The sequence below is a fragment of the Drosophila persimilis genome, unplaced genomic scaffold, assembly GCF_003286085.1.
Source record: "Drosophila persimilis strain 14011-0111.01,24,50 unplaced genomic scaffold, DperRS2 tig00000804-arrow-arrow-pilon, whole genome shotgun sequence".
Taxonomy (NCBI): domain Eukaryota; kingdom Metazoa; phylum Arthropoda; class Insecta; order Diptera; family Drosophilidae; genus Drosophila; species Drosophila persimilis.
In genome coordinates, this window is record NW_020825356.1 from 454,589 (window position 1) to 480,865 (window position 26,277).

General features: G+C 45.6%; 4 protein-coding genes across 7 annotated transcripts in view; 2 read left to right on the plus strand and 2 right to left on the minus strand.

Moving 5' to 3' along the window:
• The first annotated feature begins 7 nt into the window (after positions 1 to 7).
• On the plus strand, positions 8 to 2,343 carry LOC6597584. The gene is made up of 2 exons (XM_002022735.2): positions 8 to 1,484; positions 1,551 to 2,343. Exons 1-2 carry the CDS (start codon positions 17 to 19, stop codon positions 2,009 to 2,011), a joined length of 1,929 nt encoding a protein of 642 aa, XP_002022771.1. The 5' UTR covers positions 8 to 16; the 3' UTR covers positions 2,012 to 2,343.
• Positions 2,279 to 4,850, minus strand: LOC6597585 (dystrotelin). Its single transcript, XM_002022736.2, has 6 exons — positions 4,531 to 4,850; positions 4,230 to 4,458; positions 3,246 to 4,160; positions 3,068 to 3,185; positions 2,868 to 3,003; positions 2,279 to 2,804 (listed from the first exon to the last, which is right to left on the minus strand). Exons 1-6 carry the CDS (start codon positions 4,766 to 4,768, stop codon positions 2,455 to 2,457), a joined length of 1,986 nt encoding a protein of 661 aa, XP_002022772.2. The 5' UTR covers positions 4,769 to 4,850; the 3' UTR covers positions 2,279 to 2,454.
• A 1,954-nt stretch (positions 4,851 to 6,804) lies between these two features.
• Positions 6,805 to 14,035, minus strand: LOC6597586 (DNA topoisomerase 1). 3 transcript variants are annotated; one of them, XM_026993136.1, is made up of 8 exons: positions 13,729 to 14,035; positions 11,782 to 12,017; positions 10,541 to 11,675; positions 10,360 to 10,442; positions 8,290 to 9,419; positions 7,931 to 8,181; positions 7,667 to 7,860; positions 6,805 to 7,585 (listed from the first exon to the last, which is right to left on the minus strand). In XM_026993136.1, the coding sequence occupies exons 1-8, from the start codon at positions 13,753 to 13,755 to the stop codon at positions 7,483 to 7,485; spliced, it is 3,159 nt and encodes a 1,052-aa protein (XP_026848937.1). In that variant the 5' UTR covers positions 13,756 to 14,035; the 3' UTR covers positions 6,805 to 7,482. The 3 variants fall into 3 exon arrangements, with proteins under 3 accessions (XP_026848937.1, XP_026848938.1, XP_026848939.1); XM_026993137.1 differs by lacking the exon at positions 13,729 to 14,035 and adding an exon at positions 12,094 to 12,468; XM_026993138.1 differs by lacking the exons at positions 10,360 to 10,442; positions 10,541 to 11,675; positions 11,782 to 12,017; positions 13,729 to 14,035 and adding an exon at positions 9,496 to 9,689.
• Positions 14,036 to 16,811: 2,776 nt separating this feature from the next.
• The window catches only part of LOC6597587 (probable Ras GTPase-activating protein), a 42,959-nt gene continuing 33,493 nt past the window's right edge, over positions 16,812 to 26,277 (plus strand). For both annotated transcript variants that reach the window (XM_026993132.1, XM_002022738.2), the window contains exon 1: positions 16,812 to 17,770. In XM_026993132.1, the coding sequence (XP_026848933.1) occupies positions 17,692 to 17,770 (79 nt within the window). In that variant the 5' untranslated portion in view covers positions 16,812 to 17,691. The remainder of the gene's footprint in view (positions 17,771 to 26,277) is intronic.

A 26,277-nucleotide genomic window follows, 5' to 3' on the forward strand; every position in this document is an offset into this window, starting at 1 on the left:
ATTGTTTGCCGCTACAATGCTGCCGTTTGTAGAGGAGAATGTGCCGCAGTTGCTGTTGCAGCGCTCCAGCATAGCCTTCTGCTCCAATCTGCATCTGGGGCGTGGCCACGGGCGGACCGTGTCCAGTCTGGTGCTTGGCCGCAATCTCAAGTTCTACGAGTTTCGCAAGAAGGAGCTTCTGCATCACATTGACCTCAAGGAAAGCCGGCTGAAACAGTTGGCCACAAAACTCCAGGCCTATGATGGCCCCATGAGCAGCTTTCTCAGGCGCGAGGCCGAGACGGTGGCCAACAATGGCAATGAGTCCGTGTCATCAGTGAACCACAGCATGCTGCCAGCTGGCGAGGAGCTGCCCCTCGGCATCGGCAAGTTTGAGTGGTTGCAAGAGCAGATCTACATCCTGGTTCACTGCTGGCAGCTACTGCTGGTCCTGCGCCGACCCCCAGAGCTTGGCGCCAACTTTGAACTGGTGGCCCAACACGATCACGTGGAGAATTTCAGGATGGTAAGCGGTCCCATCGAGTACCAGGCCTACGTGGAGCTGCGCTTCACCAATGGTAAGCGCCAGCGCACCGATTTTCAGCCTGCTCAAGACAAAGAAGAGTCCTCCAGCCCCAACAGCATCGCCGCCGACACCTTTCCGAACGAAAACTTTGAGCGGCTGCTGCAGCGGGTCCACACAGCACAGGCAGAGCTTTGCAGCCAGCGCGTCCAGACGCAGCTGGACTTTTCCCGCACGCTCGAACTGCAGACCTTCGGTTCGCCTGGCCGCCGCTCCCTGCTGCTGGAGGAGAAACAGCTGTTGAGACGCTTGGGCGATGTCTGGACGAGGGTCTGTGGCGATTTCGTGGTCTGCGGCACCCTCCTGGCTAACATAGCGGGCAACAATCGCCTGTCCATTGTCCACTGCCTGCGCCCGCTGCTCCATCTGGACAATGGGGGCAGCCTCAGTTTCGAGCATCGTCTGTACGAACTGCCCCTCCAACCAAATCGCCAGCCACCGGAAGACTACGATGATCTGGCCCAATTCTGGGCCTGCCAGGATCAGCACAGTCGTCGTCTCAACTGGCGCCCAGCGGCCAAGGCCTCCCAGCTGCTGCCGGACTGCACGGCCGTGCTGCTTGTGCGTCTGCGGCTGGAAGATCTACTCCAAGCCGAGAAACTCCAGCTACTGGCCATCTATGAGATAAGAAATGGCGTGGAGGATTCAGGGAGTAGCATACGACAAATGCATTTGGCGACCATTGATGTCGTAGCTCTGCTGAATCATCCCGAGGCCCTGGCCCCTCGGTTTGCTCCCAACACACTGCATCAGGATTTTCTGGCCGTGATCATGACACAGACGGCACATTGTGCCCTGCGACTGAAGTTTCTCGAGGGTCAGGCGGTGCAGGACTGTGCTCGATTCGAGCAGCTACTCATTTCCAAGCTGGCGTTTGAGCTGATCACGACCCAGAGTACGGATCAAGCCTCGTCTGATCGCGGTAAGCCTCGCCATAAATCACTCCATAAATATAAGGTTCTAAACTAAGTGCTGATCTTCGTTACAGGCTCTGATGTGGATATGCTTGATGCCTTCTGTACCACCACCACGACGAGCACTGCCTTGATTCCCGTCCAGCATATCTTCTACAACAGCCAGCCCCTGTCGCAATGGTGTGGAGTGCTGCTGCTACGCGATGATCCCGGCCAGCACTGGCATGTCTATGCCCAGACCCGGGCCCGTCTCCGTCTCCTGCTGCATCGCTTAATGCGCGATCTCCTGCAGCTGCACTGTAACCTCTCCGTTCTGGAGCTGAACGAATACAATACGGCACCCGACGATGTGGCTGGGGCTTTTGAGGCGAGTCTCCGCGAAGAGCTGCTTGCCTGGTCGCAGTTGTTAACACAAAAGGATGGCAGACAGCAGCAAGACGATCGTTTGAAGGAGCTGACGAACCTGCATCAGCTGCAAATGGCCAGCGATGTGCTGGCATCTGTGATAAAAACTCAAGCGCAAGAGGACGAATAATATTTTGGGGTGGAGATTATTATTATTTTTATTCCAAGGCCTTGTTGCACTTCCATCATATGTAGATCCTTTGTACCGGTCAGTAGGATTGTGTGCCCGTATGTTTAGGCTTTTGAGATCTTTTTGTATAGAGTGCAGGGCATTCACATAGGATGTGTTTCGATGTTTCCTTCTCCATTTCGCAGGATCTACAGTAGTCGATGTCTACTAATTTTAATTCCTTGAGGTGATATATCATGCCGGCATTTGCCCGGTCATTCATGCGACTTTTTTGGATATGTGGGTTGTATTGTGATCGTCAGATTAAAGCATTCGATTCTGGGATTGCATAAGTAGCTTATAGTCTATAAAGATCTTTAGATCTTTGTCAGGATGGATTCGTTTTGCTTACAAACATATAAACATATTGATCTATACTATAAATCGTAGGAATTAAAGTATCTTCATGTGCTGCTGCGTCGCTGATGCTCCTCAGTCTTGATGATGCTGTCGAGTACATTCTCCAGATTCTGTGTGGCAGCCGACAGTTCGGCATTGTCGCTATACGAGTCCTCGACAATCTCCTTGACCTTGTGCAGCAGCAGCTTGAAGTTGGCCATCTCTGTGTCACGGCCATCCCCATTAACCGGATGCTGTTCGAGTAGAGCGCCCAGCGGCAGGGGCAACGATAGGGGCGCTGCTCCTCCATTCTGTATGCTTGAACGTCGCTGATCGAACCACAGACTAATGTCGTTTAAGGAGTAGTCCGACTTGTTGGCCTCCAGATAGCTGCGATTCAGTTCGGCTCCGTTAACTGCAAAGGAAATTAATTGGCTGAAGGATAAACTGATTGATTGACAGAGCCCATTGTACGCACTGGAATGTGTCAGATTGGCCCCCACGGGGGCATACATATCGAAGATCTGTTGTCTCTGGGGTGTGCTCGAGTTAAGGAAAGTGGAGTTGGTCAAAGGAACGGCTGGCCCTGTGGGCGATGTAGCTGTGGAGGCCCTCTGCAAGCGAAGCAATAAAAGTAATCAATGGTTTGCCAGGGTGTCGGGATGTGACAACGCCTACCGATAGCTGACGCATATCCTCAATTATCTGTAAAAGAAAACTCTGATGGGCACTCAGAAACTCTGAGATCTGGGCACTGGAAGTTGTGGAAACCAGCTGCAGCTGAGTTTCCAGTTTCCTGCAATCGAAAAACAATTCTATAAAGATCCCATCACAGGGACGGAATGCCAGGACTCACACATTCTGCAGCTGCAGGCGATCAATAATCGATTGCATTCGATTTGAGGCCTGGCTGGCGGTTGTGGCCAAGCCCGTCAGCGAACAGAGCTCCTGCTGCTGCTGAGGCTGGGGCTGCTGCTGATGCTGCTTCTCCATCAATGGCGGCTTCGTGGTGGAGTTGCAGCGAAAACTACGCGTCTCCGCGGGTATGGGTGCCAGCTCGGGGGCCGTGGATGGCTGCCCCAGACTGCCGCCGCTGGCACTCTCCTGGGCATTGCAGAACCCGCGTCGCTCCTCTTCTTCGGCTCTATCACGCTGCGTCTTCTGCGGATGGGTAATCCAGCCGCAGAGGCGAGCCAAATACCGGGTCCAGCTCTGGGGCGGCTGATCCTCCACAAACACCTCGCACATGCGATGCGTGGCCTCGTGCCGGCCACCCACAAAGCCGGCCGCAAAGCAGGGCAAACAAAGCGACAGATCGCGGCACACCTGGCACTTGAAACGTATGCCAATGATATGCTCCAGCCGGCAGCCAGCGCAAGGATTGCTGTGGATCAAATGCTCGGTATCCTCGATGCGCTTGATCAGCGCCAACAGATTGCCGTAGATGAGGAAGCGTGTCTGGGTCGTAGTCCACAGACCGTGGAACTGCTGCTCCCCCAATCCACTGGCATTGTGCGGGCACCGCGCAAAGCACTGCTCCATCATTAGCGGCAGATTGTGCACACCATAGGCCTTGGCCTCCCCGAGATAGCTGAGCAATTTGCTCAGCGTGTTCAGCAGCTGCTCGAAGGCAAACCGCGACACGCTCTGGGACCTGCTCTCCGCCAGCAGCCCAAAGAAGTCGCCGACCATGTGCTCGCTGCTGTAGAGTTTGCACAGCAGCAGGAAGGTAACCCTGATCTCCAGCAGAGAGATCGAGTGTCGTCGCTGCCTGCAATCGAGTAGAGAGTAGAGTAGAGTAGAGTAGAGTATCACGGACGCCGACTCCTGCACCACTCACGGATCGTAGATGTTCCAGAAGAAGTTCGCCAGCAGGGCAGTTGCTGTCTCCAGGGTGTAGCTGCTGGTCTTGGTGAAGTGGCCCAGCTTCTCGCAGGCAAAGTAGATGTCGTGCAGCAGCGAGGTCAACTGAAAGGGTGGCACCATCAGATTGAGATTGCTGCCACTGCTGGCTGGCATGCCATGGCGTTCCAATATGGCCAGCACTAGTTTGTATGGTATTTTGCTGGCTGTCCACGCGGAGTAGATAAGGTTAAAGATCCATTGGAGATCCTGTGTGTGTGTGCTGCTACGCTACTCACTGTGAAAGATTTTTTGCAGGGCCACAAATTTGCTGGCACAGCGATATACCGTGTATTTGTATTTGCCATAGTCCACCTGCAGTTTTTCCATAATGGCTGATAGGTTCCTGCTGTTGTTGTTGTTGCTGCACGCCACTTGTTGCACTTGTGCTCCTTTGTTGCTGCCGGCCAGAGACGCCACCGCCTCGGCGCTGGCGCGCATTTTTATCAATTGTGTGTGACTCGCAGCACCTGCCATTATTTCCAGCTACAAATATTTTGCACTTGCTGAACAGTTTAACCACAGTTAGGTTTCTCTTTCGTGCGAGGAGCGTCAGTTTTTCGCTTCTTTGCCTCTTCCACGGCGTTCGTTAGCGCAAAAGTCAAATTTGAACGGGATGTATGGCAACGCCGATCAGCCAGCATAACTATCGACTCAGATGCATCTCTGTTATCGATTTCGGACCTGCCGACCGTTAGCCATACAATTTTGAATTGGAATTCAAACTGGGGAGTTACGTTTTGCTTTTTATTTTTTGTACCTAAATATGTACATAGCAGAATAATAATAAAATTACAAGGACATTGGGTGTTGGTTTGCGCATGAACTTGGTTCTTCTTTCCCACCAAATTTAGGTCATACGAAAGCATGGACAGCCGCAATGAGAATGCAATCTCACTCTCCCCATCTCCCGAAAAGTGAAAAAATCATATTGGAATTCATTTTTAAAATTAAATATATGTTGTCGTATGTATATTTGCATCATTCCATTACAATTACATTAACTTATGTTGAATTGTTTTGTTTTATTTGCATTTCTATTTTAAAATAGTTTTGTGGTTTGTTTTGTTTTTTTTTTCTTCTATGTTTTCATTTTTTGTTTTTTGCTTGCTTATATCAATATTGTAATATGCCATGTTTATGTGTATTTTTTGGGGCAGGGGATAGGGGCTACACGAGACAAATTGGGGGCGGGGCGGGGCTGGGGTGTTTCCTTTGTTTTTGCCTTTTGAAAGCGTTTCTCACGTGTCTGCTTGTGTCAATATACGAGTATACGCATATAAACTATTGATTTTATGTGTAATTACTAATTATCATATGTGTGTGTGAGTGGTGTGGGTGTGTCTATATATAAATCCTTTTTTTTTGTTTATTTATGCTAAAGGGGGGGCGGGCCTGGACTCGCACACAAGCAATCAAAAGGAGTAGGAGAACGATTCCTGCTTTCTATTCACTTTTTTCACTTTTGTTTTTTTTTTTTTTGAGTAATTTTAAATACAGTACAGTACTACATACAAAACGTCATCATAAATCATATGATGGATGGATGGGGGGGTGGGACGAGGTAAAGTGTGTTCTCGCTGCCAAGGCACAGCCATGCCCGGGCTGGACCGGACTAAGCGGTTCTCTCAATATGAAATTCAAAAAACAAAGAACAAGCCTTTTGGGCTGGTCAGAGCCTGGCATGATTGTTTGACCCTGAAAGTTTGATTTACCTCTCACACTTTACCCCAAATATTCTAAGTATATTTTCCTCCGTCTAATTGCACATGCTAAAAACGATCTATAAAGTATACAATATGAACTCTGTTGATTTTGGGTTGGATTTCGAAACAGAAGAGTATTTGAAACCTGTCTAAATTTATGCTTATGCATGCTTGTATTTATATAAATCTGTGTCTGTGTGTGGGTGCCTGTGTGGGGGCGGGGGTGTATGTAAAGCAGTTTCGGTTCTCACTTAAATTATTAAAAAGTTTTGTTTTGCAAAAGAATTGTTCTTTCGTTTATTACAGTGTTTTTTTTTTGTTTTTTTTTTCTTTTTTTTACTAAAATGATTAAGGTACAAAATAATCGGTGCATTCCATCGAATCAATCAACGATGATTGGCGCACCGTTGAACTGATCAATTATTGATACAATTTTTTTGTTTTCTTGGATTTCTTGCTTACGAGAACTTCTTTTTTTTTGTAGTTTTTGTTTCATTTTCAATTGAATAAATTATGCTATGCTAAAATGTTTTGGGCTACACGGCTCTCCTCTTTCCCTTTCCCTTTCCCTCTCGCTCGCGCTCTCTCTCTCTCTCTCTGTCTCTCCCTCTGTCGAACTGTTCGTATGAATCGTAATCGAATCGTTTATATTTAATAGTGAAAAAGGACATTTCTTTTGCTAAACAAAAATCAACTATAGGTAAACATAAAAAAACTTGTAATTGTTTAATTTTATCATATATGTATGTGATTATACTTAATGCATATTGATAAAATTTAAATAATATATTAATTATGCGTACGCTGAAGACCTATTTCAAAAAAAAGTTTATTTTTTTTAAAGGCTTAACATAGAAAAATTATGTTCTTTTGCTTTTTTTTTTGTTTGTTATAAGACAGCAGACGACACCGGATGACGACCGAATGTTGTCATCCATTTACAAAAAGTTCGCTTTTAAATTAAGTTTTTTGTTGTTTTTTTTTTCTGATTATCGAATACGCCCACATGCACATACCATATATATAGCATATATAGGTAGTATATCTATATAAAAGTGTGAGCTTGTGTGTCTGTCTGTGTGTGTGTGTGGGTAGTTAGTGTACGACGATTCGCAAGTTAAACTTCAGCGGAGTGGCGCACTTTTTGAAATAAAAAAATAACCAGGGATGGGGGAGGGTAGGGGAGTTGGGCGGGGGGCAAACAGACGAAACACCAAACACATCCCCGGATACGGATTACCGTGGACAGGATACCCATCAATATGCATTACAGTTTGCATAAAACACCCGTGTCCGTTCCGGTTGTCCCTTGTGCCGTCCTGTTGTGGCGTGTTCCTAGTGTTCCTGGTGTCCCTGGTGGGCATGGTTTTGGCTAGGGTGTTATCCTTATCCTGCACTGTCTATGCACATGTGTGTGTGTGTAGTGTGTGTGAGTAGGTGGTGTGGGTGTGGGCATGTGTGGATATTCGGAGGAGAAGTATATATTTAAAAACGATAATTCTCATCGGCCATGTGCACGGCCCACAGAAATTTGGTTCTTTGCGTTTTGTTAAAGATCTTCTCGATCGGTACTCCATTCTTTTTACACCTGCAGAAACGAAGAACGCAGGCATTTAGTTTATTTAGTTTTGGGGCGGGCAAACAGAGCGAAGCGGGAGACAGCACTTACCAAGCCACCGATATGCGTGGATCGAGATAATTTAGTTTAGATGTGCCCAGGGCAATGGTCTTATTCTCGTCTCTATCAGTCTCTTGTAGTTCCAATTTCTTAAGCTGGTCCTTCAGACGCTCCAGCTGCTTGCCCTTCTTGTCGGCATTCACCTTCTCCTTGACCGAGCCGCGCTTGGCAGCCTTTTTCAAATCCTAGACAACATCCAACAGTTGAAGTTTTTTCATTTCTCAAATATAAAATCGATCTCGCGACTCTACTCACATGGTATTCGGACTCGCAATCATCGATGGCATCGCGCTTGGCGCGTATTTTCTCCTTTAGATTCTCCATGGACTTTTGATGGCCCTTCGGCACGGAGCGCTGATGGTTACACAGAATGGCAACGGCACGATTGGCCCGATTGTAGGTGAGCAATTTCTCTGGCACCGTCGCACTCGGATCGGTGAGCAAATCCAGTTGGTTTTGGAGCGTTTTCGATGCGTTATATGTGCGGAACACCTTGGCCGTGAGTCCTGTTTGATGGGAGGAGAGGGAGAGGCACACACAGAGGATTAGTGTGGGGGTTGGGGGGAGGGGAGAACGGAAGTTGAAGGATTGCTCTTTTCAGACATTGGGCTTACCGTCCATCAGCTCCTTGAGATGCTCGTTCAGAACTTGGGTATTGAGGCGATCGAATAGATCGTCGCCCTCCTTCTTGTGCTCCATGAAGAGTTCGAGGTTCTTGAAGACGCGCTTCTCCACCTCGACCTCGTTGTAATAGCGTATGGAATCCTTGCCGGGGAAGTCGAACACGACCACATTCTCCTTGTCGTTCAGCTCCTTGTGCAGCTGAACGTGCTCGACGCGCAGCGAACAGCAGCCAACGGTGTCCGCCTGATCCTCGTCCTTCTCGTTGCCCGCTCTCAGCGCCAGCTTGTCGATGAAGTACAGGGCCACGGCCCGCTGTCGCACACGCATCTCCTTCGATTTCCATTCGTCGCGATAGGTGGCACGAATCTTATCAATGGACTTGTCCAATCGGCGCGCCGTCTCGTATTTGATGTGATCCTTTTCGCCCTTCAGCTTTGACGACGGATTCAGCATAATGTACTTGACCTGTCCCTGGACATTCTCGATCCAGGACGCCAGCCAGGTGACGGTATTGTCGTGTCGCACCTCCTTCCATCGCGAGCCAGGCGGCGGTGGTGGCACCTTTGACTCCTTTCCACAGTTGATCGAAACGTCAGAGGCGCCGATGCGGCGCTTGATCATCCCCATCTTTGGATGCTCGCCGCGACCACGAAACAGTCCTGGAGGCTCCAAACGAAAGTTACCGATCTTTTCCTTATGGCCATCGATCATACAGAAGCCATACTCCTTGATCAGGGCCTCGTTCTCGTTCTTTTTGGCCAGCTTCTCCTCCTTGGTCGCTTGCTTACGCTTCTCGGACTCGGCCTGGAAGTATTCGTGCATCTCTTGGAAATTGCATTTGCGGAAGTCTTTGATTATCTCCTTCTCCTTGGACGTCATCGATTTGCGGAAGTCCTTGAAGAAGTTATTGTTGAATATATCCTTGGTGCAGTAATCATGATTCAACATCTTCGCATAAAAGGTGGCCGCCTCCTCCGTCTCCTCGGACAGATCCAACGGTCGCCCGTCATAGAAGAAGCGCACATTGCGAGGCACACGTTCGTACGGCGGTGCAAATACCGGTCCCTTATGCTCCAGCGTTGACCATTTGACGCCATCTTCGCGCTTCTCCTCCTCCCACCTGGAATGAAACACATTGTGCGATTCGATATTAGATTATTGTTGCCTTGAGTCTGTACTTTGTCTATGCAAATAACCATTTGATGGTTCCCTGTTGGCCAGTGGAGGAGCCTGTCGCTGGTTGCCGCTTTCGCGGCAAGCGCCTCTTGGCGGCAGCGGCGCAAACAGAGACTGCCAAACGCTGATCTTGCAAAATAAAATACGATTTGTGTTTTCCCCATAGACACCGGCACAGCGGCGACAGAGCAGTTGCCATTTAGCGCAGCGCTTGTCGTCGTTTGCTGTCGGTTGATGCTTTTGCTTTGTTTTTCTTTTTTTTCACATTACGCAAAGCAGCAAGGCAGCAGGCAGTAGCAGCTGCTGACATAACCTCAAAAGTGGTTTACGAAGTGTTTGTGGGGGAGGGGGGGCCTCACGGCCAGCGAACAGCTGATAGCAAGGCGCACGCGTTGCGCAGCGAATGTTTGGCAGTGTCCAACAAAAATACAGTAATTGCTCGCTCAGGCAGTAGTCACACGAACACACACACACACAAACACAGCCAAAAGAGCGTGTAACTACGCCGAGACGAAGGTAAACAGACTTCTGGAACATACTGTGTTTTAGTGTTGTTGTTCTTGCCTGCTTTTGTGACTTTCAAAATGTAGGTCAGTGACATTCAAACTTCGGCAGTCGGCAGGCCAGGCACATGTGTGCGCGCACAGCAGACAGCAGACACATGGATGTTGTGTGTGGCGTGTGTGGGTGCACACGTCAACGATTCAAACGGGGAATTTCGAATGCGAAAGCGACTGCGTGGGCAGCAGACCAGACCAGACCAGACCGGAGATCAGAGATGGACCCAGGGCGGACGATGCAAATGGGTGATGGATGATGGATGGATGATCCACACACAGATGGCCAAAAAACAAAAGATACTCAAGGAATTGCTTATAGCTTACCATCTCCACACTTCTTCCTCCTCCTCCTTGGCACCCTTGCGCTTGGTGGGAGACACAACTTCGGTCTTGATCTCGGAAGACTCCTGTGAATGGGAATGTGTGTGTGGGATGAGAGACACCATGGCTCCAAGGGCGCGGGGCGGAAACGCACCAGGCTGGGTGGGTCGGATCAGGGACTTACCTTCTTGATTTTCTTTTTTTTGTGCTTGCTGCTGCCGTAATCGTCGTCGGCCTCCTCTTTGATACGCTTCTTTTTGTTGGACTTCTCTTTGTGCTCCTTTTTGACCTTCTTGCGCGCCAGCAGGGGAATGTCATCATCGTCATCGTTACCATCATGGTGGGCCCTGTGGCTGCTGCTGTGGCTGTGGCTCTGGCTGTGATCTGGTGCCTCCTGCTTGCGCTTGCGCATGGCCAGGGGTACATCCTCCTCGTCATCGTCGGCATCTTCGTCGACGGCCATCTCCTCATCCTCATCGTTATCGTTATCGTTCATGGTACTATCTTCCTCGTTGTAGGTACTATCCTCATGCTTGACTGTGAACGGTGGCTCATCGGCTCGGAACTGGGACATGGAGTAGTCACAGGAGCTGGCCTGCGACAGATTGAAGCTCTCATCCTCCTTTTTGATAACCATAACATTCTCCTCGTATCCGTTTTTATAGACACCGCCACCGACGCCGATGCCGCTGCCAGGGACATGGCCACCGAGGTCGCCGCTGCTGCTGCCGCTGCTAAGGCCATTGCAGAGTGCAGAATCGGGGACATCCAGCAGCTGCTGCTGCTGCTGTTGCTGTTGCTGGTGCTGCAGATGGAAGAGATCTGCTGTGTGGTTGATGTGGTCATGCGCTGGCTGTGAGACGGGCTCCGGCTTTACGAACACACCATCATAGGAAGGATCCTTCGACTGTGAGGAGGAGCTGTGACGCGAACTGGAATGTTTGCTCTTCGATGAGGAGGACGAGGAGCTTTTGTGACTGCGCTCCTTATCACGGGAGCTTGACGACGAAGATGAAGATTTGTGATCGCGATCGCGATGCTTGTCGCGGCTCGAGGAGCTGCTGCTGCTGCTGCGATGATCCTTATCCTTGTCCCGTCGCTCCTTATCGCGGGACGAGCTCTTGTGGTGCCCAGAAGACGATGATGATGACGACTTGTGCTTGCTGCTGCTGCTTCCATCTTTGTCCCGGTGACTGGACGATGAGCTGCTGCGGTGCGAATTACTGGTGCTGCTGCTGCTGCCGCCACCCTCGCGCTCCTTGTCCCTATGCTTTGACGAGGAGCTGCTGCTGCTGCTGCTCTTGTGCTTGTCCTTGTCGCTGTATAAAAGTCAGAGAGAGCGAGAGAGAGAGGAGGAGACAGAGGTATAGATTTTTGAGTATGATTCCTTGATGGGGGTGTGCATTCACTCCCGTTGCCTCTTACCGACTGCTGCTTTTGTGATCCTTCGACGAGCTGGAACTGGAACTCTTGTGTTCGCGGTCCTTATCACGGTGCTTGTCCTTGCTGGAGGATTTATGTTTGCTACTGCTGCCACTGCCTCCGCCGCTGCTGCTGCTGTGGTGGCTGTTGTGGTGATTATGATGGTGGTGCCCATTGGTGGTCACTCCATTCGATTGCACCTCACATCCGCCGCCGCCACCATTTTGCACGTGGATAGTCTGTAAGGGAGAGAGAGGGAGACAAATGGTTGAGTATGGGTGACGGAAAATTCTGTGGGGAAAAAAAATCAAGAACCTGTATGGCCATCATATCGCTGGGGTGTGTGCCTTCGAAGGAGCTGTGCCTCTCACAAATAAACCATGAACTGATGACTTCTTTATTTAATTATATGTTTTATGTTTTCTTTTGCTAATTCTTTGCCCTTTTCTACGACTCTTTGACTTAATTTTTTATTTTTTGTATGTGTGCCTCCGTCTCCGTGTGCCACCACGTGGTGAAAAATCAACCCTAACAAATTAATGTTTTTCGATTGCTGCTGATGTTATTTGTTGTTGCTGTTGTTGTTACCGCAGCGTAAGAAAATGTTCAATGTGGGAAAAGAAGGGTAAGAAGAAGCAGATAAAGAGCCAAAACGATGGCCGATGGCGACAGGAAATGTTCCTCCTGTGTGTGTTCGTGCCGCTCTCTGAGGTGCTCTTTTTTCATTTGGAATAGGTTAAGACACGACCGACCGCGGCGACAACGACGACGACGATGCCAAACAATGGGCACACACACATTCAGAGACAGTCAAACACACACACACACACACGCACACACACAAACAAACATGCACATATTTATGGACAAGTACATGAGCAGCGTAATGGAATACAGAAAAACGTTTCGTTTCGTTTCATTTTCTGACTCTTTGGAGCATAATTTTTCAACGTGGGCGCTCTGCTCTGTGCATCAGATCAAGGCTACGCACACACACACACGCACACTCGAACACACATGCTCACTGCACTGCAGGGTTGTTGTTGCGATTGTATTGGAATGGGTGGGGGTTAGAGGGGGGGACCGGGACCGGAACCAGGACCACCGCCTGTTCAGGGTGGTGTGTATCAAATGCAGACACACGCTTATCAGAAAAGTTAGAAAATGAATAAAGGTGCAAAAAAAATAAATTGGGACACATTTGCAATTACATATGTACATAAATGAAATGCTATTACAACAACAAACACATGTGATTTGAGTTTATGTGTAGTGTGGCCACACTTTCATGGCAGACAGCCCTCAGAAGTTATTTAATAATTGCAATAGCAGGGTACTTTTCGGGGGTGATGTGACAACCGTCATTTTGATGGGTAGCGGGTAGCGGGTAACGGGTACATCAAAAAGATAAAGAGGGGTTTATCTCGGTGGAAAGATAGGGGTAAAGATCATTGGACGATTCGCAACCAGTTCTGAATTTCCAAAATACCAAAAGCGGTATTTATGTGTGGCCACACTGTGCCAAATACATTTCGACTTCGCTTTCTTCTTGTCTCCCTCTCTCTTTCTCTCTCGCTCGGTCACTCGCTCACTCACTCACTCTCTCGGGACAGCGGCCTTCCTGCTTGCTCTGCGCTACTTGCATTGTCGCCATTTTCGTCAATTACTAAAAGGCCTTTATGCCTTTGCTTTAGCTTTTTGCGTTTGCGTTTGCCCCGATTTCAATGCAATGTGTTGTACGCACACGGGTTTTTATCTCAGCTGTGGGATGAACGGCCCGAGACACTTGCCGATGCGGCGACCCCAGGCACGGCTTTTGGGCCTGGCCCGAGTTCTTGCAATATTCAACACGTTTGCACTCTTGATGCACCATTTAACAAGTAAATTATATAAAAATACAATGCCTCAAAATCTGCCACCTTCCCCCCTACCATACAAAAAATTACTTACATTTTCGGCAGCCACATCCCCACTCATTTTGCACAATTTCTGGTTGGCAGTGCGGCGCTCGGCTTCTTTATATTAACTTCACTCTTTTCTGCTTATCTGCCGTGAATAGTTTTTACTCAACTTATGCGGACATACATATAGATATACGCTATATATTGCTGGAAGCCGAGACACTCCGGTGCTGGTTCGATACGCTTTTTCTAATTTTGATGCGCGACAATACACTACACTGCGAATTTTTTCCTCAAGTCCAAAATAAAACTTAGAAGTGGAAAATCTTTCTCTTTTACAGCGCGCACCAGCCACGCGAACACACACACACACAACACACCTCTCATGTACAAACACACACACGTTCGGATGCAGTGTGACCGCGGCTTTATTGATCAAATATACCGCTTGATCCTCAGAAATATACCGTCTCATTTTCAAAAAATATACCATATACCTATGAAAAAACTAACTTCGCCCACCTAAGCATCATTTAAACGGATAGCAACTTGAGTTAAACCGCGGAAAATATAAAATATAATATATAAACATATATATTAATGAAAAATTATATAATATCCTTCCTCTTAACTTAAAAGAATCCCCACGATATCTTTCACCTGAACTGCGTTAAAGCTACGATGCAAACAATTTGCAGCAATAAAATTTGCACGTTTGAACGCCATTTTGTAGCTCTTTTAAAAGGTTCTGATGCACTCGTTTTTCATCTCTTTTGGAAATCCGCTCTTTCACCCAACACTTTCTTTTTTTTCTGCAAATTGTTTGTAATCGTGTGTACCTAACTTTAAGCTAGAAACCGCAAGATTCATAATTTTCGTGGAGAGTATTTGAATACCCACTGGTCTACAATGGGTTAATCGTTCTTATCCATGATCACAAACCATATTCCTCGACTTTGATATTCGGCTTATGATTACTGGCTAAGAAGGACCATTAGTCCCGAAAGCATAATTTTATTCGATTGATGAACCAACTCTCTACAAGTTTGGCTAATGTAAAATAAGACTTACGCAAAGAATGTCAACAAAAAGTTGCTACATATCATAATAAATGTTTTTTGAGTAAAGGCATTTGTATACCCTATATCTTTAATCTAATTTCGTTGTCCAAACAGCTTGGAAACCTAAGTAATAATGACTCTTTCTCAATTGACTTTCTCTCACATATATGTATATCTCGATCCCGATACCTATTCTTGGTCTCATTACGGCCATACAATGAAAAATTTTGTTGAAATAACTTTAAAATAGAGACCGACAAGTTTCTGCATTTATTGGAGCCTGGGATAACAAACATTTCTTCAATTCTATAACATGCTTTTTCCCGCGGTTTACAGGTCAACAAAAATTTCCACTAAATTAATGTTTTGACATGCTAACTACACGCTAAATACACATTTGCAACATATGTATGTATGTTTTCATCGACACCTAAAGGGTTGAAAAGCTTGTCAGTTTTTTAAAACTTAGAAGAAATATAATAACAATCGATCCTAGAGGTTCACCAGTCAAGCTATATACCGTTTAGAATTTATAGTAAACTAAGTTGAATCCATGAAAAAGTCTATTTCCATACATTTATCATATTTCTATTGGGGGTTAAATAGGTTCTCCGCCAGCTTAAAAGGTGATAACGATCTGTTTTTAGCTCGTTCTATGAACGTAGCTTACAAAAATTGTATGGGTACACTTAAGTCAGAGTTATAGTTGCGTTAATCATTAATAATTTTTTCTGCCTACATTTTAGTATTCTTGAGTATTTTGAGCCAGGAACTGGTAAAAAATTCACAAAACGCATATGTAAAATGTAAAATATTCGATAATTTGGCTGAATGTTGCGAACGTTTTTACCACTGTTGCGGAACTTTTATAAAATTACAGACTGTTGCCAATAATTATTCTATGGGGCAAATAGAGTGACCATACTATTTTAGTGGACAAAAGCAACTACCTGCCGATCTACCGATCAGGAAAGGCACAATATAATATAATTTTTAGGCACAATATAATATGAGGCAGTCCTAATAAGTAGCCAATCTTGAGGACAGCTTATTAATCTATCAGATACAGTTGTCTTCAGGGTGAATCAAAATGGTGAATTGTTTAAGTGAAAAGGAAGGATAGGATAGATCTCCAAGACGAATATAAAACAAGTATTATTTTCCTTGGCTTAGTTCAGGGTTTTCACCGGCTTAAATAGCGGGTGCTTAAGTGGGCTAAGTTCGTTTTTTGTCATCTGTATATGTAAGGTATATGTTGAAAATAAAACGGTATATTTCTAAGGGTCAGACCGTATATTTGATCAGGAGAGTGCTCTCTTCTGCGACGCAAAAATGAGTCGTAATTTTGAATGCGCTATAAAAAAGGGTATGGGCAACAGCCAAAACCAGGAAAAACAAATTGCAAGGTTCGTTCGAACCTCACCTCGCGTGTGAGGTCAATATACTTTGAAGACAAGGTATATTAGGCGAAGTGGTGGGTGGATTTTACCTTATTTTTTTTTGGCGCAACGCAAATTGAATTTGAATCTTTATCGGGCCGCCGCGGACAATGAAGCAACAAAATAGTAGTGTCCGATTTTTTTCTGAATTCAGAAAAGTCCGTTGATAATTTGATAAATCCCACAGCACAAAAATAACTGGGTGCCTTAACGTGTTTCTCCCGATGTGATACCCTATTTGATACCCTTGAATGTGGATGTTATAGAATTGGCGATATTTTGGCGGTTGCTGCGCGCGTCGAACGCGCACGCTGTTTTAAACGTTTTCCCTCGTCCCGTGCATCGTGCAGTGCAGTGCCAGTGCACGTATATGTATATATTTGAAATTATTTTGTTGGTGGTTTTTTTATATTGTTGTTGCCCGGGAGTGTAAATAAGTTCTGTCGAACGGAGGGAGGAGCCCTCATACAATTGTTGCTTTTGTGTCCCCTGCTGGAGTCGTGATTTTCTCGTCTTCGTTTTGTCGATGTCGTGTGTATAAAAAATTGTTAAAAATAATACACAAAAATAAAACGCATACACAAACACACATGCACACACATACATATAGTGTATATGTATATTTGTATTTTTGACGAAAGCGATTTCTGGTTTCGGTGGAGCGCGCGCGACAAAAACAACTCCAATATGCGGCGGCCGGCCTTCATTGGAGAATATTAAACCAAACAATAAATTATACATATGTACGTGTATGTATATAAATAAGCAGAAACCGAAGCTGAAGAGATACGATACCCACAAAAACAAAAAGCAGAGAAGCATAGCTCCACTCCACGGATGATCTCCATGGCCCCGGGGGCCGATCTCAGCTGTTAAGAGCCCCAACCGACGAATAAGGCTAAAACAGAGATAATCGCTAAATATTGATATGAAAAAAGAAGCTGAAAAGAGTGGCCCATCGATAGAAACAATCATTTCATAGTGTTGTGTTGTTATTTTTTTGGTGTGTGGTTGTTCAAACATTTCGTTTTATATGGGGCAAGTGCAATACCCACACAAATATGCCACAATAAACAACAAAACTGGCTTCAATTCCCGCAAAATCAATAAATATCCAAAATAAATCTCAAAACAACAAAAAAAAGGAAAAACATCCCCATTCCCAAATCAAAGAGTCGATAAGAGGCCAACGGTGAATGAGAGAGAATTTTCCCACTATCAGCCAGAGAGTGAGAGAGAGTGGGAGACGGAGCGGGAGAGCAAAAGCCGGGTGTACTCAGCATCCATCCCCAAGCATCATCGGCAGGGCTTAAGAAGGAGATAGCAGCAGCATCCCCAAACAGCAGGGAGAAACAGAGAGCGAGCAAAGCACAGCAACCACTTGCTGGAAGGAGGAAATAACAAGAGCGCGAGAAGCGAGAGAGTGAGCGGCCGAGCACCTGCGGGAGAGAACAGCATCCCACCCACTCACACGAACGCATATACACACACACACACACACGCACACACACAATGGGAAGACGAACGTATCTGAGCCGCGGCTCTGCCCTCGCCTACCCCAGTCGCGTCGAAGGCTGGCTGGATGTTTGCGGTGAGTAGTAAACGGGAAAGGGAGGGGGAAAGGGGAACAGCTGATGCCCCCGCAGACAGTTGCGGATACGGATGTGGGGTGACATCTTCGTGTCACCTGTGCAAATCCCAAAGAAAGTGCCTGGGAAAGAAAAAATAAAAACCCAAATACAATACACCGTCCCTTCCCGTACCCTTGCATTTATTTGCCTTCACAGGCGGCGGCGGCGGCGGTCGAAAGGCGCGCAGGCAGGTTCATGTTTTTCCGTTATCTATATTTTTCTCTCTCTTTCTCTGTCGCTCCTTTGCTTTGTTTTGATTGTTTTTGTGTATGTGTAAAAGGTAAAACAAACACACACCCGCAAGCTAAAGGCAGGGACACATGGACACAGGCACAGGCAGGCGACAGGGTCCGTCTCCGTGCAGGCGGCAAAAGTGTCAGTGGCTGGATGCAATACTTACCCTTTTATACATATTATTCTTTAAGTTCAAGTTTCTCTGTTGACCATACAAGATTTGTGGTTCTTTCTATTTTATCTATTTTGTTTTTCGGATTGAATTAGATTTTAGAGATACCAACAGATCGTAGTTACATCGGGCCAAGCAAATTCCAAAAATAATCAAAATTTTAATGAAAAAAAAACATATAGCCGCCGAAGAAATTAGATCTCTGTATCTGTATCTGAAAAAAAGAGTCGATAGAGTATTTAGAATTAATGAAAAGAGTATCAAAATATGTTCTAAGAGACTGAATCGAAAGGTATGTAATTTAAAATGATTCAAAAGAGAATCTGAAATGAATCGAAAGAGAGAAACGAAAGAGTTTAACAATGGGGGTGGGTGCCGCACGAAAGTTTATCTCTAAATAAAGCAAAAACTAAAGCAATTTTGATACTTTGGCTAAAATTATGGACTAGGTCTTAAGTAGACGAAATTCAAGGAATCGCTAAAGGGAGCGATACGCAGGATCGATATTATGTTCATTGAGAATTTGCAGATTCTCCCTCGAAAATCAATGAGAACATTGTCGAAAGCCCTCCTGTCAAATCATCACCGGAAAGTCATCGATTCTTATCGATTGACCTATCCTAGACAAAGAGCTACGGCCATCAGCTCACTGAACGTAAGTTTTCCGAGTTCCGAGACGGAAATGTTTTACTGAGTCAAATCCTGAATAGACACACTTCCTGTGTGTAGAAATACCATTCCTTCCATTCCACGTTTCGACTTTGACACATTTTGTGGCCCGTTCGAACTGTCACGAACAGATATGCGGATTAGCATTGAAGAAGGGGGGCACGGCACGACGCATTCTCACCCACACAAACGATCGCCGATGATAAGTGGCAAGGTTTCCCCGTCGTCACATGGCAGAAAAGCGGGGGGCATGAAGGCGGGGCAGAGCCTGAGGCGGAGGCGGAGGCAGTCGGTCATGCATGGGTATGGCAGCTCTTTTATTGCCATTTTTGGATTACATTTCTGTTTTTTCTGTATTCTCTGTTACGGTTATTGCCAGCGGAAGGAAGGACGGAAGGAAGGTGTGTTCATGTGCGTGTCAAGGTCATATCTGGCATTCTATTGGGGGCCCAACCTTTACCCTTTACCCTTTACCCTTACGTCTCTTGACTCTTGCTCTGATTTGCTTTGGCTTTGTGTCTTGTCTTCCACCTACAATCAAATGGAGACAGAGATAGAGACAGAGGCACGGAGAACAAAAATCATTCATGTTTTTTTTGTTTTTGTTGTTCTGTGGCCTGCCCGTCGATGTTTCGTGTTGCCCGCTGGCTTTGACATCATTTTTCTGTCATGTTTCCATGTTGTGTGTCGTCATACCCTGCTTTTTTCCGCTGCTGGATAGCATTTGTTCAGCATATTGGTTCTTATGAAATCGTTTGTTCACGCCTGACTGTCATTTGAAATCTCAAAGTCCAACTACAAAAATCCATAGTACATTCCACGTGCATGTGACAGCTCCCACGCTCACCCGTAATTGGCTATTTACCATTCCGTATCAGCTAATTTTCTATTCTTTACTGAGAACTTTTCTGTAAGCTAACCAACAATATTCTTTCGATATTCTTATTAAATTGAAACAGGAATATTTATCGTAAATACAAAGTATTTACGGAATTTCCACCTATTTTCAAGCATTGCATTGCTAAACGAATGTATCCTTTGGTTTAGGGGAAATTTCTTACAGCAACAAAGGTTGTGACTTCTTCTGTGACTTCGCAAATTTCGTATATGAAGGGGTTTTTATGTAAAGATCATCCATAAATGGTACCACACTAGGGTATCCATCCAGTGGGGAATGGCTTCTATTATTCTTTCGGTTTGCATGTCACTTGGTCATCCGAAACTCAACTCAACTTAACTTTTGCTTGTCGTTTGGCTTTGGTTTCGGTTGGGGTTCTTTTCGCCAACGTTTTGCAGTCGTTTGGCGTTTGGAAATTGGTTATGGGTCGGGCCAAAAGCGTTTAAAGGAAGACACGAGACGAGAACGAGGCACACACACAGAGAAAGGGAACAAGAGAAATCGAGAGACTTCAATCGAAAGACCAAGACGTTGCAGAGGAACGGAACGGAACGGAACGACAAAACGATGAACGATTGGAGGCAACACCATGGAGATGGCGTCATTAACGATCCAGCTTTTTTTTGTTGTTGTTGTTTGTTTGTTGTCGTGACACACTTTGTGGCACACACACACTGCCGCCACACTGCCACTGCAGTGGCTGTGTGCGTGCATGTTCCAGTTCGATTTTTGTGTCGAACACCTTGCCACGGATTGGGAGCACAAGAAGTGTAGAGTTCATTGAGCCACCTAACTTTCATTGCGAAAAGGAAAAGGAAAAGGAAAACTTCTCTCCGTTTCATCTACGATCTGTGTGGCTGTCGGTTCGTCTCCGGATTGACCCACTGGGATGGACCTGGCTGGGGGCATGGCGTCTAGAAAGTGAAACATGAAGTCGAACTGGCTTTCAGATTGCTTTCGGCATCGGATGTCGGTCTTTGGGTGCGGCTGTGCACTGCACCGACTGGGCTACAATTTTCTATTTTCAAGTATCGAATGCGTTTGCCCCGTTCGCCATTCAACGTCTTCGTCGTTTGTCGTTTGTCGCTTGTCGTCTGTTGTTGTTTGTTCGTTGCAAAATGTTGCCTAACAACTTTCTATGAAAAAATTCACTTTTTCCTCTCAAGTGTTTTCGGGCGGTGGGGAACGGGAAGTCCCCCCCAAAGCCGGGTTTGCGTTTGGACTTTTAGCAACAAAAAAAAACAAAAAAAAAAACACAAAAAATCGAACTCGAATAGATTAACACATTGCTTCTCCGTCGCCGCTTCTCAGGTGGGAAAAAAGGAAATTTTAGTCATCCAACAAATAAGAAACACAAACAACTTAAAAAGCCCGTTTTTGTAGCATTGGTAGATTCGGAGATTGGGAGACCTACAGCCTTGGGACTATAAAGATACCCATCATGAAAATTCCAGAGATAGAAGCGATTTTCAGAAGAAGGTCTTACAGAAAAGAAGTCTGCAGATCAGCGTTTGAATTTTGTTTTCGCACTCTCGGGAGCTCTCGCCTCAGCGTTTGCCTGGGCGTCCGCCACCGCTCAAATCCAATCCGGAATCGTTACCGGAATCCCCACTGGCACAACCTGCCCTCTCATCCAGTACCCCGTACGGATAAGCCGGTAGGAGAGAAAAAAAAAAATAAATAAAACCCGTTCCAACCAGCACCCAGGCACTTGCTCATGTGAAATTACAACCAGATTTACCAGATGGGTATGGATCATACATACATACAGGTACGTAAGTCCGTGTACACCCGGTAGACCCGTAAATTCAACGAAATTCAATCAAAAACAGTTGTTCTTTACAAAAATAAACCAAATATTATACGAAAAAACACGAGAATGTGTAGATATTTGTGGGGAATTTTAAACAAAAGAAAGACATCTCACAGCCGTTGAGAGGAAGATACGTCATATGAAATTTAAACACGACCAGAAGTGCAATAAAATATTTATTACGCGCTTGATGAGATGATGATCGATGTAAATCCTTTCGTACGGAGACAAGTTCTACAGATTCTTCGAGCACATTGAGAGGTTTTCCGGACATTCTATTCCATTATCGAGCCAGCTACGATAGTTCCATGCGTTAACACATGACTGGCCATTTGCCATTTGTATTATTCTCTTCTTCTTAGTAAATCCCATTTATTTTGGTAAATAATCCAAAACATGATCGTTATTTCCAGTACATTTTGCAAACTTTTTGATCTAAAATCGGAAATCAATACTATTTCATAGTCTGAAAGTCTTCATGAGGTCTCTGTTATAGTGTTCCTTTGCTTAGGCAGATTAATACAATGATTGGTAATGCCAGAATAGCCCCAAAAACAGCTCTTAAAGTGGATATCAAAGGAATCACACAATTTCGAGAAGCGTAAAGGCAGCAGACAGGTAGAAAAACCCAAAAACTAAGGGAAAACTGCCACTAAAACTAAACAAAGATCCCCCCCATTGGATTTGGCAGTGTCATCGCTTGGAGAAAATAAATAAATAAATCAAAAATACAAATGCAAAAAGATCTGTTTCTGGTGTTATAAGAAATATAAATAATAAAAGAAGAAGTCTCGAATAATAATGAATTTCCAAATCAACAAAGGCAGCAGACAGACAGACAGACAGACAGACAGATGGAGACACACACAACCCAGATACAGATACAGTCGCGATAGATATTACATGATGCGAAAATCCAAAGTTATGCTATAATTCTGCATTGTTTGCCTTTTGCCGCCGCTGGGGGCAGAGTGGCGGCGGCTGCCGCGCTATTTGGAGCATTTGTTGGGGGGGTTTTTGCTTGTTTGTTGACTTTTTTCTTCAAACGTTTCGCATATTTGCCATAATTCCCATAAACCTAATTAAATGCGTGTTCATTCGTTCGACTTATGCAATGAAAATGCTGTGCTGGAGGATTGCGTGTGCCCGTGCCGTGCCGCGCCGTGCCGTGCCGTGCCGAGTAAATCTCTATATATTCCAATAGATATTTTTATGTTGTGTACATTTATATGCATCTGGGTCAGGCGGGGTCACCGCCCACCCCAAAAGAAGAAAAGACAAATGCAACATGTTGCCTTTGTGGGAGATGATGATTGTGGGGGGACAGCTGCAAGCTACAAGCGGAAGCGTAGGGCGGCAACAGAAACATAAACCAAATAAAGTAAATAAGAACCCTATAGAACCAATCAACCTATGTGGGGTGTACAAACATATGTTAAGACTAGAGGATGCCCCTTTCTTATAATAAATCCATACAAAAATCATGGTGTATCTTTATAGATCGGTATCCAGGCACACAGGTAGGAAACACCTAGTCTCTGTGCCCAGATGTGTGTCCTTTTGGTTAGGGGAAAATCCATCTATATAGCCATTTTGAGTCAATATCTTTTCGGTATCTGGTCTCTGTTTGGGAGATTCGTAGCATGTCCTTTCGCCTAGGGGAATCTACGTCCGTTGCAGAATCTATCACCGAATGTGGCAGTGGATGAATTCCTTGATAGCTGATAAAGCTCTAAAGAATAACCACTTCCCAAAGGGTTCCCTCAATTCCAGCAAATAAGCAAAGCACCTTCTTCTATCAAATCGCGATCATAGCCTTACCAGCATTCAATGGGTATACAAAAACATATTGGTTCTTCTGTTTGTGGTTTAGTCGAACAATATGTTTAGAAGGGAAGGGAAGGGAAGTCCGACAGCAGACAGCCAGCATTTCCAGACATTGGCTGGCTCCCTTCTTTTGACACCCACACAGCGCAGAGAGTTTGTTGATGCCACACAGATGACGCATAGCATAAATTATTTTAAATTAGTTTTAATTGGCAAAATGTCTTTTTTTGGTGCGCCTTAACATTTAATAATTGAGTTTTCGTTGCGGATGCAGATGCAGATGGTTACAGGAATGGTAAAGGGGGGTGGTGCGGGGGGATTGTACATGAAATTATTTGTAACATAATGAAGTCATTCATTAATTTTCTGACGATAACAGAACAAAGAGAGCTGTTCGAAGGGAATGAGCGAGGGACACCAATGATGCAACATTTTCTGGAGAGAAATGTCTCTTCTCAGATATTTTTGATTCATTTCTTTGGGTTCCACTCCCAAGGTTCCAGAAGGTTGCCAGTCACGCGTGTACGTCACAATCCGCGAATTGTGAATGGCGCGGCTGCTAATCGCTCTGGGTGCTGAATATCTTTTATAACCGAGTTGTTTTTAAAGACTAGTTCTACTTGAAAGTTAATTTTATGCTGAAAAGTCACAGTTCCATGCTTGTTTGTCCTCTAAACAGTTGGGGATGGAAAAAGCCATCAGTTTATAGATCGATTCAATGTGAATCAGATCTGTCTGTGAAATGAATCTCTAGATCCGAATCTGAATCTCTCTCTCTCTCTCTGTGTGAGTGCCTGGTATGGTATATCTTATCTCTAGGGGCCCCCCAATGGACGCTTAAGAAATGCTTTACGATCCGCATCGAAAGATAGTTTATAAAATGTTGGAATGCTCACGAAGCACACACGAAGTGCAGAGTAGAGCCACTATCATCGGAAGCGTCTCTGGGTCTTATCGGAAGGGGGGCCTTCGCTGCTCAGGAGATTCATTATTTATTTTTCCAGTGGTAAAGTTGCCTCCCCCCACCACCCCTCCACGGTAGCCATTGGCAGCCCCGTGGCAGCGGGGGGAGGGTTGGGGCTTCTTGGTTTCGGTCTCGGTCTTGCGGCTACCGGGCTCCCGGCTCCACCTGTTGCCATGGGGCCAATGCACAAGAAAAGCAGAAGCAGAAGCTGAAGAAAAACAACGCTGGCAAAGTGCATTGAACTCGAGAACTCAAAAAGCGAGAAATTCTTATGCAAAAATCAAAAAGAAAACTAAAGCGTGACGACATATTAGATACCCTTCGAAGACAGACAAATTAGAACGAAAGAGTGTTTCACTCGGAAGGGATATACATATGTACATTCCTATATAGTACTCCCGATTGCCACAAATAATTTTCCCTATATATTTTGTTCTTAAACTTCTGCTTATAATACCATTTCATTTGTCGTAGGGTGAGAGAACTTTTATAATAAAGAAACAAACAACTTAATAGCGAACGGACGTCTGCGGGCAACAAAAAATTAACGCAAAATTTGCTGAGCCACGATCGGTCGGTATTACGGAGTACCACTACAAGTACCTATCTCTCTCTCTCTCTCTCTCTCTCTCTCTCTCTGTCTCTGTCTATCTCTTCTGCCGCCTCTGTCTGTTCTGTTCTGCTGGCTTCACAATTACTTACAATATTTATGTTAAATGTTAAATGGACAGACGGGCGCCGCCGGTCCGCTAGTCTTGTAGATCTGTGAAAATAATTCGCTTCTTAAAAGAAAAGAAAAAAAAAAAAAACGTATACAAAAACAAATAAGAGGAATTTCAACAAGTCGGACTCTGGGATAGAGAGTGTTCTGGAGAGTTGAGAGGAGTTTCTGGAGGGGTTTTCTGGAGTGTTAAAGAGGGAGAAAATCAGGGGCTTCTAGAGAGCTGAAGGGGTGGGGCCGAATGGGGCGTTTCTGGAGAGTTCAAAGAGCGTAATTGAGGAGAGTTCATGATCATATGTGTGTGGCTCCACTAGAGATGATGGATAAGCCATAGGCGGTTGATATTGCCAGACCTGCTATGCCAGCGGTAGGCGCACCCTTTTGATCCACACACGACGTGTATTTCGTTATTGCATTCTCGGGCCCGACACACAAGCGTCGACCGACTCTCGGGGCAATGGGAGGAATGAGGGGCAAAGGTTTTTGGGAGAGGCATCATTTTTCCAGGCATCCTACCCGTCTATCTGTCTCTTTTTGTCTCCCAGTGTGTCTTAGCTATTGGGAGATCATTCGAAATGGTTCTACAAATGCTCTAAATGTTCTAAGATGTCAGCCATGTGTGGAATCTAATCTGCATTCGCCTCTCACTTAAGCAATACACAGAGAACTATACATAATTCCAATATTCATATGAACCGCACGTGAGTCACGTGAAGTGTCACGCCACCATCGCTAGAATATCGTAAAATTAAAACAATTTTTGGTTGCTGCCTCTTCCACGTTGTTATCTCATTCATTGAGTGGGAGAGCTGCGCCAGAGACGGCGAAGAGCCAGAGGAGAAAGCCCTCGATGAAGAGCTAAGAACACGACCACAGCCGAATGGCTGGAGGTGGGTAGAATCGAACGAAAGAGGCGGACAGAGAGAGGAGAGGAGCGGAGCGGAGCGGAGTGGCTGGGAGCGTGAGGGAGGGGAGAGTGTTGGTTCAACATGGTTACACATTCTCATTGTTACTCTTCCGCCTACATGCATACAAATGTACATACAGAGCTCTTATTCTGATTCGTATTCCTGTTCCATTGTTTCTTCTGGTTTTTCCATCTCTCGGATAATTGGCAGAGGCCTTTTGGCCAAGCATCTGAACTTCCACAGATGTGGAGCACTGAGCCT

What these genes read in the sequence shown, in the direction of transcription:
- LOC6597584 (XM_002022735.2), top strand. Translation starts at nt 17, where the DNA reads ATGCTGCCGTTTGTAGAGGAGAATGTGCCGCAGTTGCTGTTGCAGCGC. An exon ending in TCAAGCCTCGTCTGATCGCG is followed by an intron (nt 1,485 to 1,550) that starts GTAAGCCTCGCC and finishes TCTTCGTTACAG; the next exon opens with GCTCTGATGTGGATATGCTT.
- LOC6597585 (XM_002022736.2), bottom strand. Translation starts at nt 4,768, where the DNA reads ATGGCAGGTGCTGCGAGTCACACACAATTGATAAAAATGCGCGCCAGC. An exon ending in CCTGCAAAAAATCTTTCACA is followed by an intron (nt 4,459 to 4,530) that starts GTGAGTAGCGTA and finishes CCGCGTGGACAG; the next exon opens with CCAGCAAAATACCATACAAA. An exon ending in CGCCTGCAGCTGCAGAATGT is followed by an intron (nt 3,186 to 3,245) that starts GTGAGTCCTGGC and finishes TTTCGATTGCAG; the next exon opens with GAAACTGGAAACTCAGCTGC.
- LOC6597586 (XM_026993136.1), bottom strand. Translation starts at nt 13,755, where the DNA reads ATGAGTGGGGATGTGGCTGCCGAAAAT. An exon ending in AAAAAAAGAAAATCAAGAAG is followed by an intron (nt 10,443 to 10,540) that starts GTAAGTCCCTGA and finishes TCCCATTCACAG; the next exon opens with GAGTCTTCCGAGATCAAGAC. An exon ending in TCTCAAGGAGCTGATGGACG is followed by an intron (nt 8,182 to 8,289) that starts GTAAGCCCAATG and finishes CCCATCAAACAG; the next exon opens with GACTCACGGCCAAGGTGTTC.